Source organism: Sander lucioperca, chromosome 4 (assembly GCF_008315115.2).
Source record: "Sander lucioperca isolate FBNREF2018 chromosome 4, SLUC_FBN_1.2, whole genome shotgun sequence".
NCBI lineage: Eukaryota > Metazoa > Chordata > Actinopteri > Perciformes > Percidae > Sander > Sander lucioperca.
In genome coordinates, this window is record NC_050176.1 from 9,850,783 (window position 1) to 9,872,949 (window position 22,167).

Here is a 22,167-nt window from a genome sequence, read left to right on the forward strand (position 1 = left end):
ATTATCTACATGTGCGGGAGGGGAGGTGCAGTTTACTGTGGCTCTCGATAGCTGATGCTGGTGTCCTCCCCACTGCACCCCACCAACACCCACTGCATGCATGTGTGTGTGTGTATGTGTGTGTGTGTGTGTGTGTGTGTGTGTGTGTGTGTGTGTGTGTGTGTGCCTGCCTGTGTGTGTGCACACTAACAGAGTTTTACTGGACCACTTTTTACAGAGCTGCAGTCAGCACTAATTGCCTAAAGTAGATGTAGTGCTGGAGAGTGTGAGAGAGTGATTGGAAGAAGAGAGAGTACAGGGGGGGAGGAAAAACCAATTAAGGGACTGAGATAGATTAGGTGTGTGTGTGTGTGTGTGTGTGTGTGTGTGTGTGTGTGTGTGTGTGTGCGTGTGTGTGTGTGTGTGTGTGTGCGTGCGTGCGTGCGTGCGTGCGTGCGTGCGTGCGTGCGTGTGTTTACCTGTAGTATCTTTATGCCCCAAATGGCCTCACAAGGTTAGAGAAGTTTCAGATTCTACAAGATGCTCTTTAAGTCAAGGGTTCAGAAAGGGGTGAAGGAAAGATGTTTTAGGTTTCACAAAACTGGACAATTGGAACTCTGAAACTCAGCTTTCCAGTCTTGGACATCTGGAAAAAAAACACTGACAAAAATGCCCTGGAAATGTTTTCTTCCTGATGCTCATGAATAACATACTGCATTTGACTGCAAGTAACATCAGCAACACTACTTGCGATTTATAATTTTACTTGGGAGTATGGTGACTGTAAAACTAAATTAAAGTAGACTCAGAGATAAAATAAGAAAAAATAAGTTTAGGAAATTGTGCAGCCTTGTCCATTGTTTTTTCTAATATCAGGTTATCTCATCCTTCATTAGCAAATACATAGCAAAGAGAACGTTGCAATGTTACAGTTTTTTTGTCTAAATATAAATCAATCATTAATATTTCACTCTCACAAATAAATGTCTCAAAGGAAGACTCCGACTCCAGTCTTTATTTGAGACATTCCCCTCGGGCATGCATTTAAAGATGTCACTGGCTAATAAAAACTCCATGAGTCCCTTTCTTCTTCACATCATCCACTTTACCAACAAAGCTTAATGAACTGTAGTTCAACTCTGTGCTGTTTATATCTTGTCTAGGTGTCTGTGTCTATCAGCAACGTGCTTTTTCAAAGGGGCTACGTCCTATAAAAATAAATTAGGTGATATTTTCTGATCATATATATTTCTTTTAAATAAAATTACAACTATTGTTCTCATAATATTACTCTACAATGTTTTTGTGCCCTATTCTTTTTTGTTATACAGCTGACCAAGTGAACAGGTTTAATAAAAAACTGCAACAAAGGAGTGTGTGCAGACAGAAAGAGAAAGGATATTACATAAATCCAAATTTATGTTGAATGTGCTGTACAGACAATGGAAATGTGATAACAAATAATTAAAGCGAAAAATGACAATATGAAGACGGTGTAATAGAAATAAAGTCCTAAGGATAATGATGCTGTTTTCCCATGTCTTTTTTTATGCTGCAAAGACTCATCTTCTCCATTCACTCGAGTATCCTCGAGCCATTGAACTATGCATATTAAAGAAAGAATATTCTCAGGCTGTGAATATGAAAATGAACGTGCTAATTTTTGTGTTTTTTATCTACATTATGTGCGTATTGCGGGCTGCATTTTAAATTGCTGCAAAGCTACTAAACATTTGACCATGTTACTTTATCTTTGTCTGATCAGGCCAGTCAGTTATTGGTGGTGAACTAAAATAGGTCTTCCAGACTTTGATTTACAGGACTGCCAGAAATCCTATTCAAAATTAAATAAATGTATAGTGGGTAGGAGTAAAAACAGCAGCAAAAACAGCACAGTTCACTTTTTTGGCTTCTGTTGTGGATTCCCAAATGAATATTACGATTTACCCGCATTTTTATTTCCACCACATTTCTGCTACTGACAAATGAGAAGAAAATTCTAATTATTTTCCAAAACAACTGCACTTTGGGACAAGCAAGAGCAACAGTTTCAATTTTGGGTTTGTCTCAAGTCTCAAGGGAGGATGGAAGGGTCAAACAAGACAGGACTTACTTTCCTGAAGACCGGGGTTCGTGTCCTGCCTGTCACTTTTCCTAAAAATATAATAAAATTAAAAAATAAAATAAAATCTCCAAAAATCACCACAATCCCAAAGCCTTGTTCCATACAATAAATTCAGTTCTCACCCCTGTTGATAACACTTGTCTTGTACCATCCACAGCCATTTGTGAGGATTTTCTAACATTTTTCTTAACAAAAATAGATCTTATTAGTTCAAATATCTCACCGCCCACTTATGATCCTGGTCTGATGCTTGCCCCTCCTGCCATCCTAAATGGCTTTCAGCCTGTATCTCTGTCGCTCGTCTATGACACTATTGCTCATACAAGGTCCTCCACCTAGCCTCTGGATATTGTTCCCTCACACCTTTTAAAGGATGTATTGGACACTGTAGGTCCCACAAGTTCCCTTATTATAAACAGCAGTCTTGCCAATGGAACTGTCCCATCTATTTTTAAACATGCAATAGTTCATCCTCTTATTAAAAAACCGAACCTCAACAAATCAGATTTAAATAATTTCCGTCCCATTTCCAAGCTTCCATTCCTGTCTAAAGTATTGGAGAAAATTGTTTATGCTCAGCTATTGTCTCATTTAGATAATAACAACATCATGGAAAAATTTCAATCTGGGTTCAGGGCTCGGCACAGTACAGAATCTGCCCTTCTTAAAGTTTCAAATGACCTGCTACTGGCTTTAGACTGTGGTAAATGTGCCATCCTAATTCTGTTAGACCTTAGTGCAGCATTTGATGCAGTGGATCACAATATTTTATTAAATCGTCTTGAGGACCAGGTTGGCATCCAGGGCACTGCCCTCAAGTGGTTTGCCTCCTATTTAGCCGATAGGACTTTCTCTGTTAATATTGGCAGCCTTTACTCCTCCACAGCCCCTATTACTTGTGGAGTACCTCAGGGTTCCATTTTGGGACCTATTTTATTTGCTCTGTATATGCTCCCTTTGGGCAATATATTCCGCCAACACAATGTCTCTTTCCACTGCTATGCCGATGATACACAAATCTATTTGCCGTTAAATCTGGGGGATTCAAACTCGATTACATCCATTCTTAACTGCCTCCAGGATGTGAAATGCTGGATGGCCAAAAACTACTTACAGCTGAATGACTCTAAAACAGAGGTGATTCTTCTTGGTCCCCCAATCACCACAGCAAGCATAGCTAGCCACCTGGGTCCGCTGTCTCTTAACCTTCACGTCCATGCAAGGAATCTTGGTGTCATCTTTGATTCATCACTTCGTTTTGAGAAACAGATCAATTCCGTAGTGAAAAGTTGCTTTTTTCAACTCCGGAATATTGCCAAACTGAAGACCATCCTGTCTTCTGATGACATGAAGACTGTCACCATTGCATTAATCTCCTCCAGGCTTGATTATTGCAACTCATTGTATCTGGGTATTGGCCATTCCTCTTTGTCTCGCCTACAGCTGGTGCAAAATGCTGCAGCGAGACTTCTGACTGGCACAAGGAAAAGAGAAAGCATCACACCGATTCTGGCATCCCTGCATTGGCTACCTATTAAATACAGGATTGATTTTAAGATTCTTTTATTTGTTTTTAAAGCCATTCGTGGTCAGGCTCCTCACTATATTTCAGAACTCCTCAGCCCCTACTCCAATTCCAGGCCTCTTAGATCTGCGAATCAATTATTTTGAACTGTTCCTAGATCGAGGTTAGTGGGTAAGGGAGATCGTGCCTTTTCTGTGGCAGCTCCAAAGCTTTGGAATAGTCTCCCACTTTGTCTCAGATGTTCCCCCTCCATTGACAGTTTTAAAACACATCTCAAGACATATTTGTTCTCAAAGGCCTTTGGTTGATCTTAGAGGTTTGTAGCATCTTGAGATGATATTGTACTGTATTTCATGCATTTCTTGCTTTATTTTTATTTATTCATTTTCAATTTGTACAGTACTTTGGTCAACTTTGGTTGTTTTAAATGTGCTATATAAATAAACTTGACAGTAAAATAAAATTGAGTTGCATATTAAACTGGGCCTACAATAACGTGAAGGGCGGCCTAAAGCCAATACACATACCTTTTTTTTTTTTTTTTTTTTTTTTTAAATGGTGCAAACAATACCAAGCTTTTAAAATAAAAATTGCTGGCATGTCCATATATTTATATATCAAGTTTATATGTTGAAATGTAGCACATTGAATCCTTAAGCTTAACTGTATGTAGAAGGCAACCTTATGGCTATCTTACCTATAGGCCAGTAAGACTATCATCAATGTTGTGTACATTTAAAAAAGATGTGTCTTTACTAATAATATGTTGGATTCATGTTAATGTATATTTTCAGATATATTTTGTCTTTAAACCATCAATCAGTAATTTGGTGTCCCCCCTGCAGCATTTCTGAGGACCCCCTAGGGGTCCCTGACCCCCTGTTGAAGATGTCTGTACTAAAGTATTGCAGTGTGAAGGTAGGATAGGCCAGATGGACAAGTCCTGCATATTGCTGCAGAAGAGGAGAGGAGAGGAGACAGGAGTGGTGAGATAAGCCGAGAATTTTTTTTTTTTTATTTAAAACCTTTTTCTCTAAAGGTCCTTTTGACAGCTCAACCCAAAGGCAACCTCTCTCTCTCTTTCCATCTCTCTCGCTGTCTCTCTCTCCCCCTCTCGTAATCGACTTCATATCCAGTGACTCAGGTTACATTTCTCTGCAGAAGCTTCAGGATATCTCCAGACAATCTGAATGTCAAGCAGGCAGACCAATGACACAATGTAGCCATCTGACTCACCGAGACATGCTTTTTTATTCTTGCCAAGTAGACATATATACTTTCACTACACCCAGACACACACACACATACACACACACACACACACACACACACACACACACATACACACGCACACACAGTCATGCTCAGGCATTTACACTTATGGCATGGAAATGCACATAGGAGTGCTATCACGGCGGACAGGAAGTAAATGGCTTTTGCTAGTTGAGAAGGTGAGTCACGCACATATGGTACACACACTCCTGTATCTGCCTGTAACAAGAAAAACATGGATACAGAAATAAAGAGACAAACACGGACATACTTGATGTTGTGCACGCCAATTGAAAAATGTACTAATTTATTTATTTTTACCTTTACATATATAAAAGTACTAATAATACACTGTAAAAATACTCTGTTTCAAATCAAAGCCCTGCATGGAAAATGTTACTTAAGTAAAAGTATGTAAGTATCATCAGGAAAATGTTCTTAAAGTATTAAAAGTAAAAGTAATAAATGCAGAAAAATCCTCACATTTTCGAAATCGATCAAAACAGTTCTGTGTTTAATTGTCTGATCATTTCAGCTGTAAGTGTAGGCCTATAAATTGTTGGGTAGTTTAATTTATAATAAAACATTGTATTTTATAAACTACAATGCTTTTTGTGTGCAAAAACCTTGATTTGTAAAGTAACTAGTAACTAAAGCTGTCTGATTCATGTTTCCCTCTGAAATGTAGTGAAGTAGAAGTAGAAAGTTGTATGAAAAGACAAGACTTAAGGAAAGTACAAGTACCTCAACATTTGTACATACTACATACTACAAGTACAGTACTTAGTTACAGTCCACCACTGTTTATTACTCAACAGCAAAAATTAATTGGTTACATTACTTGTTACGTTCGCCTACTTTTGTTACTTATAGCTAAACTCCATTGAAGGTGCCTTTAAACAACTCCAACATCTTCAAACCCTGCAACAAGCTAACAAGTCCCACACCAGAATCTCTAATGAACCCATAAAAACTACCTAAAATCAGCAAACATGACCCCCAAAAGTGTTGAGATAACTGAGAGTTACTGAGATTAGTAATTGTAATGTAATTACTGAATTTCAAATTATAATCCATTACACTACACTTTACTTGAAAAGCTATCATATAACTGTAATGTGTCATTACGGGTTAGGGTTAGCCCAACACGGATATTAATATACATGCACACATACATTAGACCAGATATATATTATCCACTCCTCCTGTGGGTCAATGCAGTTGTAAAAGCATACACACAAAATGCACAGGGTGAAAACAATCTCATGAAGCAGAAAAAAAGCGAAGATTGTAAATGATCAAAATCTGAGACAAAGATAAATGACAGGAGAGAGATAACAACAAAAGAAAGGAAAATGTTACAGTTAGAGAAGAGAAGGAGAGAGGGAAGTGGGGCAGAGATAGAGAGGGGAAAATGACTCCCAGCAGAGTTAGGCAATTAAGAGCACCTCGTTAAGGAAACTCTCAGTGACTAATGGACGAGACACACAGGCCTTCACACACACCGCAGGGGGTGAGTGATGGGCAGCTTCTATATAGGGTGATCTTTGCATCCTTCCTTTCCTTCATTTCCCTCCCCTCTCCTCCTCTCTTCTCCTCAGCCTACTTATGTAAAATCTGAAGAACAATACTTTTGTTATGCTGTCTGGTCTATACTTTTATCTGTCTATCTGTCTGCCTCTGACACACCTCTCTTGATATTATTAAAGAAGGGTGTAGCACTGAGTGATAACTGGTTGGAAGTTTTGAAGAAATCCTGAAAGAGGATGTTGGTACATTAAATGTCTTCCTCATAGTGTGCATGTCATTTTATCACTTGTGTGAAAGAAAAGTAATGACTGCTCTTGTATCAGTCCATATGGCTGAACAGGTTGACTCTGCAGTGTCTCAATTAGCAGGAATGGGATGCTTTACCTCAGGGTGCAGCTCCACTTCGTGATTTAGGCTCAATAGATGAGTGTGTTTTTACATAACAGTCTACTTTGGCATCACAGAAATGTCTGCTCACTGAATCTCAATTTCTGTTCTCTGTTTGTAATGTAGCAACACTGAACTGTAATGAATGTAAAATAAGTGTGGCTGGATTCCCTGTATTCTCCGAATCAAATCAAAGTAAGGTTCAAGGAATGTTTGCTGCATACTTCTGTCCAGCTCTGTCTGCTTTACTTTCTGAGCTGTCTCATGTCGTTACGATCAATCCACTTGCATACACTGTACCATGGCTTGTAGTATTGAAACGTATCCACGTCCTGTGGCTCAGACTGGGTCTGGAGATTAGAAGAGCCGGCCTGTGTTTGGAAGGTCACAATTTAGAATCACAGTCCAGGCTCGGAGAGCTCAGCACAGACATTGGTGTCGGAAGTTAAAAGTGCAGTAAAATATGGCTCTTTACTAGCATCTAGTGGTAGCTGTTGGGAACTACGACAACACTTGCCGATACATGTCCTCCATCACTTCTTCATGTTAGACTTAAAAATTAAAATTCACCACTTGTTAGATAACTGAAAGAGTACTGACTCAGGTGAGGCAATGCCATACTACAACTAAACTAAGCATGCTTTACATTGAAAGTGTCATCAATGTAAGTCATCTCTTCACTGCCCCTGTCCAGTAAAGCCAAGTAGCTAGCTAGCTCATACATTAGCTACATTACAAGTAGCCTCTCGAATGAACGTATTGTCGTTTCATTTAAGTCACAGAGCTAAGCATCCTTTTTTCTGCTGTTTTGAAGGTATTGAGTATTGAGTCATCAAAGAAATCTGTCCATCTAGGTTGAAAAGATGGAAGTTAAACATTCTTCATAGGTACGATAACGGTGGTGATTCTAAAGAAAGAGTAAGGAAGTATTTCTAATGTGATGTGGTGTTTTCAAGGTCTGCAGCTCGCTTCAGCATCCAAATGTTTCAGCCATTTTTACTGACGTTTTGGAGAAACTAACCAAAGTGTAGAGCTCACCATTGTTAGTTTTGGAAAGATTTTAGTATATTTAGCAAATGAACAGCTGGACAGCTTGCAACTTGAAATCTCAGCAGCCACTAACAGAGGAGTGACTGGCACTGATCAGCAACACTTACAAGCTCTCACCAATAAATAACAGTCATAGTGTGTGCAAAGGAATATTACAGATTGCACTTTGAATTGGGTAACCTTCTCCTTGAACAACTTCTGTAGGGCTGATTGTACCGAGCTGCCACCGGTGGTGATTGCACTTCCCAGGTGTGAACATTCCGAAATGAAGCAAGCGCTGTAACTTTTAACAAGCTCAAGGAAACAACTGGGAGCTGTAAGCTGTGCTTTACAAACCCTCTTTTGTAAAGGTTACCAAAGCTATGTCTTTCTGTTCAACCAATTTTGCTCTCACACACTATATGATATGACTTAAAATGTCAGTCAATAATGATGAGAATAATGATTGGCCAAAGAAAACGATAACAAATTGGAGCTTGGAGAGCCTGAGTTAGGGTACCTGGATAGGCATGAAAATGATGAGCATTAAAAACCCAGCCACTCTCCATACTCTATTGGTAAGAACAGGCTATAATTTCTTTCATATCATTTTACTTTTGATTTTGAAGTTTTGATTGAATCACTCTCTCATCTTGTGGCGCAATTACATTTTTAATGGGAAACTAAATTGAGTTGAAATTGTTCCCTGCATAAAAAAAAAACCAACCGCCTGCCACTTTGATTGAAAGATAAAATCACATTTCCCTCTCCCCATTTGCCGTCTCTTTTTTTATGTTCACTCCACCTGTCTTTGGAGATTCATCTTATCTTGACTCTGACGCTGTTTATTTCCACACAATCCTTTGTCAACCACAGCATCTTTTGACGTGACAGACTGAAACGAATGCATGCACTTACCACGCCTGACTGATTAATCCCTTCATTTCTGTGTTTGTGCTGTTGGTAAAGTTTCTCTAACTTTAGAAACACCCAAGTTTTCATCATCAATAATGCTTGATATTGTTTAATCACTATTACTATATCTTTATGAAACATGCGTATACGCCTCAGTCACAATTCACTTCCAGCACCACCTACAGAGATGGATGATGATGATGATATATTGTGATAAGATAAATGATGATATCCTGCTTTAACAGACCAAACAGAACACACAGATAGAGAGAGGAAAAAAGCAAAGGTGGGAGGGAATGGCTCTAAAAAAATAAATAAAATAAAAGGCAGACAAAGAGAGAAAGGGGGAGATAAACAAGAAATATAAAGTATGTGCAGATCCTTTAGTGCTAAGATAGTTACATAAATCATTATGCTTTTAAAGGTATTACCTCTTTGAAGTACAGTGTTTTTATTTTTTCCACTGTGCAGTAACAATGTTTTTGTGCCTGGTGACTGCTCTTAGATTTAAAGAAAATAGGCACAAAATGAGTAGTATCTGCATCAATATATACTATTGGACTCCTAATAATTAATTTCCTGTTGTCCTGTGTTTTTATTGTGCTCGTTCTTAATTTCAGCTAACTCAATGAAAAATCACTGTAATTAGTTTTGTATTAAAAAGGACCTCAATTCTTAAATCTATCTCTATCTGGAATGCTGAAATATGAGAGCAAGCAAGAGTTAAAGGATTAATAAGTGAGAGAGTGTGGTAGACCATATGTGTGTGTGTGTGTGTGTGTGTGTGTGTGTGTGTGTGTGTGTGTGTGTGTGTGTGTTAGGGAGAGAGAGTTACACAGGACATAAAGAGAGCAAAAGTGGTAATATCCTTGTGGGACCTCTGTATTTACTGCACTGTTAAGCAGCATTCATTTATCTTATGAAAAACTGCTACACACACACACACACACACACACACACACACATATATACACATAAGACCCAGTGAGGCCCTTTTCCTTAGACAGAATCTCTAATTAGCTCCATCTAAATGAATAGGTTAAGCAGAAATCTTTTTACAGTATGTGCTGGTACTACTAATTCAGCTTATTTCACCAACACACACACACACACACACACACACACACAAGCATCCAGGTTACTTCATCAGGATTTCTAAAGAATAGAAGAAAAGCTGGAAGGGCTATCAAGATGGAGCTGCTGTTTTTCTATTAGTAGGAAACACTTAGGATTTATTTTATTTTGATTTATTTAAGGTAAAACAAAACCTGGATGTCACCAAGTTGCTAGATGTCAAGACAAACAGTGACATAAATACCATTATCAGCATAAGAGAGGTAGACGACAGAAGTAGGTTGTGGACGAACAATGAGTTACAGCAAGGAAGTGGAGAGGCAAGATCCAGACAGCAAGAGAATGAAAGAAAGAGGGAAATAAAGCTGGATGGAGTGTGTATGAGGGGACGAAAGGGTAGGGATACTGGAGTAAATGAGTTTAAAAAGAAGAAGGATAGAGACAGGAAGGAGAGAGAGGAGAAAAGAAGAGGAGAGAGGTACTGCATACTGTTGGAATAAGATAAGAGGAAATAGGACATAATAAAAAGTAAAGATGGGGTAAGGAGGGAAAGAAAAAGAAGGAGATGGAAGAGAAGGGCAGGGAGCAGGAGAAGGATGCTGAGAGGAAATGTGAGCAGGAGCAAGAGGAAGGAACAGAGAAGAAGAGAAAATGGTCAGTCATCCTCCACACTTCCACATATGCACGCCACCCTATGTTAAGGATGTCCTTTCTTTATGTGTCATATTTGGAGAGAAATTCCCATATGTAAGTTGTGTAACACTACTACCTCATTCGCCTCTTATTGTGTTGTCTCTTTAGGTAGTATTAAATACAAGTGCATTCTGGATACATTTAGACTTTGCTTCAACTTAAAACTCTTTAATTTGGTCAACTGCACTTACCACCAGAAAACATGGAAGACTTTGCTGTTACAGAGACATAAATGTACAGTATATTTGTGTAGCCTGTATTTCACAAAGGCATTTAAACCCTAATTGAAAACAAAATAATAATTTAAAAACCATACAGAGCAAGAAAAAACTCCCACAGCGACCTACTCCCCCAGATCTGTCACTGCAATAACTACCCATCTCCAGCAGCCACTCCTCTGTCAAAAACTACATTCAATATGTTTTATTGCCAGCTTAAGTGTCTTAACTGCTGCCCTGACCCTCACTAGAGTGACAAGAATACTGCTGACAAGACACAAACTTTATTCTTTCACACTTCTGGTCATAAACTATACACCCGTAGCCCTTGAAAGTGTGGAGGAGGACACACTTTCAGCAATGCAAAACGATACAAAGGGCCTCAGACCCTATATGAGCTATTTTAAAAGGCAGGATTTGTCAAAAAGTTAAGACTATATAATTGCAACATCCCTAGTTCTATTCCCCTCTCTTCCTCCCATGTTTCCTGTCTGTGCTGTATCTCTACTGTCGCAATCCACTAGAGGTCAAATGCCTCACAAAAAACAATCCTTAAAAACATTGGAACACTAAAGAGAAAATTGACTAAAATTTACTGCTTATCTTCCTTGAATATTCATGTTAAGTTGCCAACCCGCATGTCTTTGGGCTGTGTAAGTAGATTGGAGCACCCAGAAGGTCCTCGATTTAAAACTAGGACCATCAGATCAGAAATAATATCATCCCGTGATCATGGAGTCTGAAAGAGTTCTGAAATGTCCTGAGGAGTTAAGTCAGAGCTGTGGAGAAAAGATGGATACAAATAAATTACAGTAAGAGAAAACAATCCTAAGAAATCCTCTAAATCCTCAAACATTCCTTTGTTTATCCCAAATAAAGATTTATGTAAACACAAATGGAAAATGAAGCAAAAAAACATCTGTAGAAATTTACACAAGAAAGAAGTCCTGAAATCCTGAGTGAAGTTCAACTGGAGGATCTGAGTCAACTCCTGAAAAACTTTTAAACAAAGTCTGTCTTAATGAGCACACTGGAACAAATGCACACGTAATTCACCATTTACAAGTCTCTCCTTCATAATGAGCACAAATTCTTATTATATCCTTCCATCATTCATCATTCGACATCCTTCTCTGTGGCATTAATAAGTCATCGACATGCTTTTTGGGCATAACACCTCCCAGTATGCCGGCAGGGCGGGGGGGGGGGGTTGGGCTGGTGAGAGAATGTGTGTACCCCCTGAAATATTTAACAGCCCTGTGTTCAACAGCTGCTAACCTGCATGCACTGTGTGGTGTGTGTGTGTGTGTGTGTGTGTGTGTGTGTGTGTGTGTATGTGTGTGTGCAGCCTATAACCTGATTACAGCTCTGATTACTGTTGGGGATGCTATGAATATTTTAAATCCTCCCATATCAGATCTGAAAGTCAATGATGATGGCGATGATGATGATGATGATGATGATGATGATGATGACAATGATGATGATGATGATGATATTTGTGTGATATATTCTCTTCTAATTATTTTTTTCCATTTGCTCTCATTTCTTTTGGAATTTCTCAAACATTTTGACGGAATAAGAGAGATGACTTACTTACATACTTAAAATAATGATTATAACAAGAAGAAACGTTTAGGCTGTGTGGTTCCAGACCAGGTTATATTTGTATTGAAAAGTAGTTCAAAAGCTATGGTATATCAATAGTTATTTGGAATAAAGAAATGTCCAGGAATCTACCAGTTATTAATTGAATATAAAAAAAGGAAACACCTGTTCACCTGTTACATACTCAGAGCAACGCATTCTCATAACCAGGTTTGTATGATATCATACGAAAAACCTATGCTAAACAATTTGTATGATGTCCTACGAAATTACAGTGACTGCCTCAGCGCTGTTAAATTGTATGTTACGGGACGCAGGAGTTTTCTACCCGGATGTTATCGTAGCCTAAACAAACATTGTGATTGGGTCTACAGGCTACTGGAAAGAAACAAAAAGGCAATAAGGCTATGCTAACAATAGCCGTGTTAGCTAAAGCTAGCTCTGAAATTAGCTCTGGGTATCGGTAAGAATAGGCCTATACGAAATGACTTTACTGAAAAGCATTGCACATATCCCAACAACAGAACGGACAAGAGAAATGTATACAATTCTTTACTTACTATGCTATGTTGTCCATAAATACAGAAACTCTTCTTCTTCTTCTTCTTCTTCTTCTTCTTCTTCTTCTTCTTCTGGCGGTACACCAACTCCGGGGCTTCCTGTGGCAATAGCTGTCAATCAAGGTACAAGTAGGTCTGTGTGGGTGAGATTGAGTTGAAAGTGACCAGTCATAAGAGCACTGGTGCCTCCCTAGGTTTCTGCCCCAAAATTGTCAAAAGTCAGGTCAGTTCGCCTGATCAGAAATCTAATTGGAGAGCAGAGATGACCTATGCGAGCATGTCTGCCCTTCCGCGCTCAACAAGAAGGCGCTCTTGTGCATGGTGGTCTGTACGCTTGCTGCTTAGTTTCATACATGCAGGTGCCATTCTTTTCCTCTCCATAGCCAATTGAAACCTGACAGGGTGATGCAGGACCTGGATAGAAAACAAGTTTATTTCCAGCTTTAAAAAAAACACACACACAAATTGTTCCTCCTCTTAGTCAGTTGAGCACTCAAATGTCTCCTATTAAAACCATGTGAAATCTCATTTGTTGCAAAGTAAAATATTGCTTTGAAAGCAGCAGGAGAATGGATACAAACTAGCAGAGAGAGATGGGAAGAACAAGCGAGGCAAACTAATTAAGGAGAAAGTGGCAGAGGGAGAGACAGGGAAGTGGGAGAGAAGGAATTGAGTCAGAAGGCTTTATTTGTCGGATGTGTGTGTGTTTGGACATGCTTGTCTAACTTTGCAAAGTCAGAGGAGTCTTCATTCCCAAGATGAGTAAACATTGGCCCACGTAATGTCATCAGTACTGCTGCACCGTTCCAACAGCCCATTTTATTAAGAACCGCAGTAGCAAGAGAAAAGGACTGTGTTGCCAAAGAAAATATCTCTTTTAAAACATTTAAATATAGTTCCTCACTCATCTGCTTAATTAGTAAAAAGAAGAGGAGGCAAGGAGATAACACATGCAGGCCATAATGTTCATGCTCCCTCACGCACAGCCCCCACTGTGCGAGATGCACACCTCATGAATAATTTATGCTCCAGATGTAGTTATGTTAACGCCATGGTTATGATTTCTCATATTCTTACTATTCATATGCAAAGTTGGTGTTTGGTTAGCTGGTAGGAGATTCTTTTTCATTTTCTGTTGCGTAGTGGGGTGAGTTTATCATCCATCCTCCCTCTGTCCTATCTTCTCATTCCCTCCCCACAGCATCCAGTGGAATCTGCTGCAATGCAGATCATATCATATCAGCAAACACATACACCTTGTATGCTATATTTATATATATTATATATTATTTACTTTTTCCGTACAGCATAATACAGATACGGGAAACCCTATAGCAAAAGTATCTCAATATCTTATCTTCTTAAAGTGCTCATATTATGCTCATTTTCAGGTTCATCATTGTATTTAGAGGTTATATCAGAATGGTTTAATTTTCAAAAAACACCATATTTTTGTCGTACTGCACATTGCTGCAGCTCCTCTTTTCACCCTGTGTGTTGAGCTCTCATCTCACTTCTGTTCCATCTTTGTTCAGAATCGCACATGCGCAGTACCTAGGTAAGTACTGCTAGCTAATCAGAAGCAGAGCATGAGGGCATGCCATGCTAGCAGCTAAGCGAGCATTATAACGTGTGCTACAAAGTGACCTTTGTCACGGAAGTAAAGGCTGGACTACAATAGAGCTGTTTGGAGCAGTTTGTGAACAGTGTTTTCTGTTGGAGATGGTAAGACCCTTTGGGGTGGACTTTGGGCTTTTTCACTTTGGAAGCCTATTACATGCACAAAAAAGATATATAACACAATAAAGGAAAGGGAAAACGCCAAAAAGCATAATATGAGCACCCTATCTGTCAAAGCTACACTGAATGTTTATGGGATCAACAACAGTGTTAATCCTCATGACCTCATCTCAACTTATACAGTGCTCTGGTGAATGCCTGCTGCTGTTAGTTTGCAGGCCACCAAAATGCATGAGATACTGAGGTAAATATTGGTCTGCTGGACCCTCAGGGCAGTTGTTTTCCATAAAACACAGCTTATGCTGCACAAGCTGTGTGAAAAAATTTGATGGAAATTGAATGCATTTTGTGGAGCTGTAAAAAAAGAAAAAATGGCTGTAATATACTGTAGGTCGCCTTGTATGTAGAGGGTCATTTGAGAATCGAATGAGGACCCCGTTCTTTATTCAAACCACAACATTGCCCTCAAAATGGCATGCAAACACAACAAATACTGGTGTCAGTGCATCAATGTTCATATCATTGGAATGCTTTAGCGCAGAGGAATTGTTGTCATCGAACATCATTTCTACTCTTTTGGCTACTTCAAGACTTAATTGCCAAGCAGGTAAAAGCTGCCCCAGAGCCCCAAACACTTGAGGTTCGCTGTGTGGCAATTAGTTTGTTAGTTAGTTTGTTAGCTAAAATGGTAAGGACCTTGAGGTGGCTTCTGCATTTTAAACTAATCCTAAAGCTTCGTAGAGGGGCCCTGTGTCAAAATCTAGTTTCGATATTTAAAGAAATAAACCAAATAACCATAAATTCTAAAAACAAAATGTAAGATAACATTTGTAACAGGAACTGAATGTTCTTTTTTTTTTTTAATCTAAAGGTTTTTTTTCAATCGACTTTCAAGGACTCCCCCCCCGCCTGAGTAATGCAACAGCTCCTGCGATTTTACGTTTGTCCATAGCTCATCATCTTAAGTGCAAACCTTCATGGTGACTGACACAGATGGCTAATGTGTAACACAATTAATGCATGTTTCTGATGTTACACATCCATCAGATGAAACAGTGACACATGCTGTTTATTTTTCATGAAGAAACTCCCCTGTCAACAGTGAAATGACTATAAAACTAAATGTCAACATATTCTCAGAATTGAAATACAGCTATATTGCCACAGATGAATGTTGTTTGTGAGAAATATATTTTAGATCAAATTAAACTGAATTCAATGTAATAAAAAACACCATACAAATACCATTTTTATGTTCCTTTTTCAGAAATAGAGAATATTTCAGTTGTTAAACAGCTTCTGCCTGCTACAGATAATTATCCAGCAGTATGTTGTTAAGATGAGAAGGATTGTTTTTTTTTTCAGGAATATGGTGTTTCATATGTACAGATTCACAAGTCTGGAACACCACGTTATTTTACAGTTAACTAATGAGCAACAGTGCTGGCATAGCGGGCATTGAGGGAACCAAAACAGTACTGACAGTGTCACTCAAACAAATTCCCCAAACCCAATGTTTGGCTCTGGTAATGGAGTTCTGACTGGTGAATTTCCATTTGTGTTTTCAAAATTTGGGCAAAATAAATCTGCAAGTGTTGGCTGCAATTGGAAACATATTTGAAATGGGACAACAGGCTCAGCCTTATGCTGCACAGTAATTGGGACAGCTGTGTCTTGCTGAAACCAGTAACCAGTGACCATTTTCAAAGGTTGAACAACAACACCAGCCTTCCATTTTACTACGTATTCAGTCTCAAAGCCTCTCATTACCCAGAGTAACTTCTACTACATTTACTGATCCTAATCCTAATTTACTCATCAACCTTTTTCCGAAACTGTTTATGTTAAAGTTCTATAAAGTCTATATCCTCGACCTTCCACTTCCGGGATTGCCCCATTGCCACCGAAAATTCCGCCGTGTGATCTCATTTTCAGCTGAATGTCCGTTACCTAACTCTTCCTTTGTGTTGGAAGTTTAAACTCTGGTGGATTTATGAGGATTATGGTTAACTGCCCCTCAGATCTCTGCAGGGTAAATCCAGAAAGCTAGCTAGACTATGTGTCCAATCTGAGTTTTTTGTTGCACGACTTTAACAACTTTTGAATGTACATGTTCCACAAGAGTGAAAACGCTGGATTTTGGGTCTTTACTTTAGGTGCAGTTAAGTGCCTGTAAAAGAAACAGAGAAACAGGACTGGTTTCAGTTCACTTTCAGCAGTGGTGCAGATAAAGGCTTTCTTCCAAAATATGAAAAAAGCAGTGTGCAGATCAGCAAAGCAGTCTTTGCTACACCTTGGTCGTCACATTGTTGTCTCGGTTGTAACGTCCGTTAATGTAGCTACCGGCAGTGGCGGAAGAAGTACTCAGATGCTTTACATAAGTAAATGTACTGCATTGAAAATGTTACTTAAGTAAAAGTATGTGAGTATCATCAGGGAAATGTACTTAAAGTATTAAAAGTAAAAGCACTCAATGCAGAAACATCCTCACATTTTAGAAACTGGAAACGATCAAAACAGTTCTGACAATCAACTAAGTGTTTAATGGGCTAATCATTTCAGCTGGACTTGTAGGCCGTCACATTATGGGTAGTTTAAATTATAATAAAACATTGTGTTGTATAAACTACATGTGTTTTGTTTGCAAAAATCTTAATTTGTAAAGTAACTAGTAACTAAAGCTGTCAGATTAATGTAGTGGAGTAAAAAGTACAATATTTCTCTCTGAAATGTAGTGGAGTAGGCCTAGAAGTAGAAAGTGGCATGAAAAGAAAAGACTCAAGTAAAGTGCAAGTACCTCAAATTTGTACATAAGTACATTGCTTGAGAAAATGTACTTGGTTACATTCCACCACTGGCTACCGATATGTCTTGTGGTGTGTTTTTTTAAGAAGAGGTGAACCCTGCTAGTTTGCAATAAATTCATAAAATAAAGATCATTTCAATTTCTATTTTGAGTAAGAGTGAAATCTCCGCAGTTGAGCAATGAAACGAGGGCCTCTGCTGAGAGGAAAGGATACTGCAGTAAGGCATGACAGCTGGCATGCATGCGCCCTGCCTTTTTTTGCTCCTCCATACCAGGAACTCAACACTTGATACCAAGACAGGTTTTTGTATCCGATCTGATTTTTTGTCACTATGGACATAACACAGTTTGGGCTCAGAGTATCATCCAGGCTACAAAAAGATAAACAAGGCCATAAGAAGATAACATATCAAATACCCGCTATGGCAGGAAGAAATTTGATGTGAGGGTGCAGCAACTAACATGCCACATATTGAGTAAGTTCGCTTTTCCTTCTGCAAATCTATTGTGATGTTTTGATTATCATCTGTGGATTTAAATTTTCTAAAGCACATTACTTCAATTGTTTTCCATGTTTTAATATTTTTAAGCAAAGTCATACAAATGAAACTAAAATAGAGACTTAAACAATAAAACATGCAATAGACTGTGTTGTTTTCTGTGACAACACGATATCTACAGCGGATCTTTAGTTTAAAGATATTTCATTTGTAACATGTCTCTTCAGAAAAGAACACAGCAAAACCATAGAAGCAAATGTGACAAGTAGAGTTAAATGAGGAAAGTAAAAAGAAAAGAAAATGTGTTTACAATTTAGGAATTTCTAACTTTTACAAGATGGCTGCATGCTAATAATCAGTTGTGTATTCTTTGGGTTTGAAGTACACTGACTGACTGTCTTTTTTAATTTTGCAAATGTAATTTCCCAGAGAGGAAATATCTTTCTGATGGAAATAATGAGGAAAGGTCAACAGACGTCTCCCTTTAAAAATGAAAAAGTAATAATTCCCATTCGTCACGTTCTCTGTTTTTGACGAAATGTTTCACACATAGGCATGTGTTGTCATGAAATGTAATATGTACTGTATGTCTCTGCATTAGATATCAGTAATCAGTAATAACGTTAAATGAGTATTTGCTCTCTAGTTTTAAGTTCAAAGTTTATCTTTATGACTTGAACAACAGCAATTTTCTCCAGTGAGTCATTTCTATTTAGTCATTTGAAGCTATTAAAACACTGCTGTAGTCATGTAGCATGTAGGTTGCATTACAACCCTAAGTGATAATACAGGAAAAAGTAGTACTTTGCTCATGTGTCTTTGGTTTGCTTGTCTTGTATGTGGCACCTTTCTCTGGATTGGATCCCATTTTGTCATTTATTTTATATATTTTTCATGCTTACCAGCAGACAATTCCCAACCTAGATCAAGTTTTCATTATATGTCTTCCTTTATTTGAAGTCAAAGTGACACTTTTAACTTCTTTTCTTTTCTTCTTTCTTCTTGTCTTTTTTTCTTTTGTTTTTTTAGCGTCTGCTTTGAAAATTGACCTTTGATCAGGCACCTATAAAGCTTAATTGACCTGGTACTGGAACTCTTTCCATTAACTACACAAGTCAATGTGTGTTGTTTGTGAAGGGAAGTGTGGCTCACAGACCCTTTGTCTTTTTATACTTCCTCTTCTCATGAGGTGATCTTTTGCAGTTCCCTGTTACCATGTTCCAAACACACAAGAGACAGTGGTGGCTGCTCCTGGTCAAACGTGTCACTGTGGGTTGCCTCCTCATCACTGTAATTCTGCTCTACATTCTTTCAACATTACAGATCAACTTCAATCAACCAGAGTAAGACTTTTAGACAAGATGTCAAATATAACGGCCCCATAGAAACCTGTGAAAGTGTTAAGGGCAGCATGTGTTTATTATTGTAGTCGCAGCTGATGGGATGCAGAACAAGAACTACGGATCAATCCGTGGATTTTAGCGACACTATGCTCGTCTTAAATGGCTTATGGGTTTCACAACACGTTTTAAACTTGGCATTTTGACAAAAGATAAGAAATATTATCAGTTGGAAAGAAGTATTAAACGTATCTTTTGAACACCAGTGGAAATTATAGTTTTCAGTGCTTAACTGTAAATGTTCTATGATAGATTATGGTGACACTTTATAATTTCCCCATGCTACATTTTTCTAGGCTTCCAGTGCCTCACTCCTGTCCTCCCCAACCAGGCCAGCACAGCAGCCAGCCAACCACAAACATCTCACAGCATGACAATAACATCTGTGTTCCAAAAGTAGATATCATGTTTATGAAGACCCATAAGACGGCCAGCAGCACCTTCCTCAACATACTGTTCCGCTTTGGAGAGAAGCACAAACTCAAATTTGCCTTCCCTAACAGCCGGAATGACTTCTTCTACCCCTCACCTTTTCAGCGCACGTACATTCAAGGCTACAAATCCGGAATGTGTTTTAACATCATGTGTAACCACATGCGATTCAATGCACCTGAGGTGGCCAAAGTGCTGCCAAGAGACACTTTCTACAGCACAATATTGCGAGATCCGGCAGAGCTCTTTGAGTCATCCTTTCATTACTATGGTCATGTTGTTCCTCTGACTTGGAGCATACCAGGGGAGGATAAGATGGCTGAGTTCCTGCGTGATCCTAAACAATACTTCAGCCCAGGTGGATTTAACTCCTTCTTCCTGAAGAACATGATGTTCTTTGACTTTGGGCAGGACAACACTCTGGATACAGACGACCCACGTGTAGAGGGGAGCATCATGGTCATCGCTGAGCGTTTTCACTTAGTTATGCTAATGGGGCACTTTGAGGAATCACTCATCCTGCTTAAGGATGCTCTCTGTTGGGAGATGGATGACCTTGTCTTCTTCAAGCTCAACTCCCGTAAGGAATCCACTGTGTCTAAACTGACTCCTGAGCTTAGGGCAAAGGCCCTACAGTGGAATGGCATTGACTGGAAGCTTTACAAACATTTTAACCTGACCTTCTGGAAGAAAGTGGAGGCTTATGGAAGAAAGCGTATGGCAGACGATGTCGCAGAGCTCAGGAGGAGGAACGCAGAATTGGTAGAGATCTGCATTGAGGGAGGTCACTCTGTCGAGGCTGGAAGTATTCATGAGGCAGCCATGCAGCCGTGGCAGCCCATCGGAGAGAAGTCAATCGTAGGATACAATTTGAAAGAAAATGTAGACAAAGCCTATGAGGAGTTGTGCCGAAAGATGTTAACCCCAGAAATACAATATTTGACAGACTTGGGGGTTAACCTGTGGGTCACTAAGCTGTGGGGACATGTGAGGAATATCATTAACTGGTGATGAGATGCATGAGAGACAAGAGCTGAATACATTTGAGTGTCACTGATATGAAGCACCTGAAACCAGCTAATATCAACCAGTGCAGAGCTGCAGTTTCAAACGTGTTACAGTACAACCAGTGGCACCGAGAAAAATTAAAGAAAAATGTGGAAAGCAGAGTGGCATAAAATCCAGTTAAAACGTGATTTGACTGGATCATATTTCTAAAAAACCATGAAAGATAGATTAAATACGTTTTTACAGATGTAGTGAACACAACCCAGAAGCTGCACTTTTATTGTGAATGCAACCCCCTTTTCAACAAAGAACTCCTTTCTGTCCGGACTATGACACGGAAGTCTGCCAACTGAATTTTTCAGTTTTATTACACTTAAAAGCAGTCGTACAGTCCCACCATAAATTAATTTGGCATTTTTTGCAGTGTAGCCAGGCTACAAACACGTTCCAAAAACTATATCAGACTGCAAGCTTGATCATACTGCTATCTAGCGGCAGTAAAGAGAACTCCTCTTTTGTCAGGTTGTTGGTTTCACTGTTGCACTCCTGAGCATAACATATGTTTATGAACTTGACTATTTTATCTGTAAAAACCCGAAAATTGTAGACTGCTCATGTTCTTCACCTTCATAAAAATAACTGATCTGAATAATTACCGTCCTACCTCCAATCTGTCTTTTCTTGGCATTAAGTAATACTGATGGTGTATTTGATTTAAAGACTTGTCAGTCTGGATTCAAGATTATAATGTTGCATAGGTATTCATCATTTCTTTTGTCATTATTGAAACTGTATCTACATTGGACAAAAGAAAGCTCTTTCTGCGGCTTGTGCTTTATTGGACTGCATTAGGATTGATTGTGCACCTAATACACTGGAGACTATGTTTATAACACACATTTGTTTGCTTTAATCTCTCAAACTCTGTTTGGATTTCACGGAGGGTCCATCTTCACAAACTCCAGCAGGGTGTCCAGGCATTGTTAAACATTGTCAAACTAAGCTCTTACTAAGTATCCTAAATGTTTACAAAATTGTATTAATAAAGTATAACCCAATATGTCAGCCTGAATAAATATAGCAACACAATGCTACACAAGATATATTTACAGCAGATGTGATGGTGCAGCCACAACAAATGATGATGATGGATTTAAATTTTTCACTTAGTGTAAGCACCAATAGCTTTTGTTGCAACAATATGTCTATAGCATGTGACATGTGCATGCATTTAAAGAAACTTGAGGTAAAATCTAAGCAAAAAATTAAGTGTTTAAGAGGTCAAATATTTCTGTTATATAGTGGTGGTATATATTCTGGGGGGAAAAAAACATTTTCACACCACCATGCAACACTTCAGCTGAGC

At 38.7% G+C, this 22,167-nt stretch overlaps 1 protein-coding gene across 1 annotated transcript; it reads left to right on the forward strand.

The window, feature by feature from the left end:
- Positions 1–19,176: 19,176 nt before the first annotated feature.
- LOC116042914 (galactosylceramide sulfotransferase-like) lies at positions 19,177–20,819 on the forward strand. The gene is made up of 2 exons (XM_036000436.1): positions 19,177–19,304; positions 19,658–20,819. Exons 1-2 carry the CDS (start codon positions 19,177–19,179, stop codon positions 20,802–20,804), a joined length of 1,275 nt encoding a protein of 424 aa, XP_035856329.1. The 3' UTR covers positions 20,805–20,819.
- Positions 20,820–22,167: the final 1,348 nt, after the last annotated feature.

Coding starts and splice junctions, on each gene's coding strand:
- LOC116042914 (XM_036000436.1), top strand. CDS start 19,177: ATGTTCCAAACACACAAGAGACAGTGGTGGCTGCTCCTGGTCAAACGT. Junction 19,305..19,657: donor ATCAACTTCAATCAACCAGA/GTAAGACTTTTA, acceptor ACATTTTTCTAG/GCTTCCAGTGCCTCACTCCT.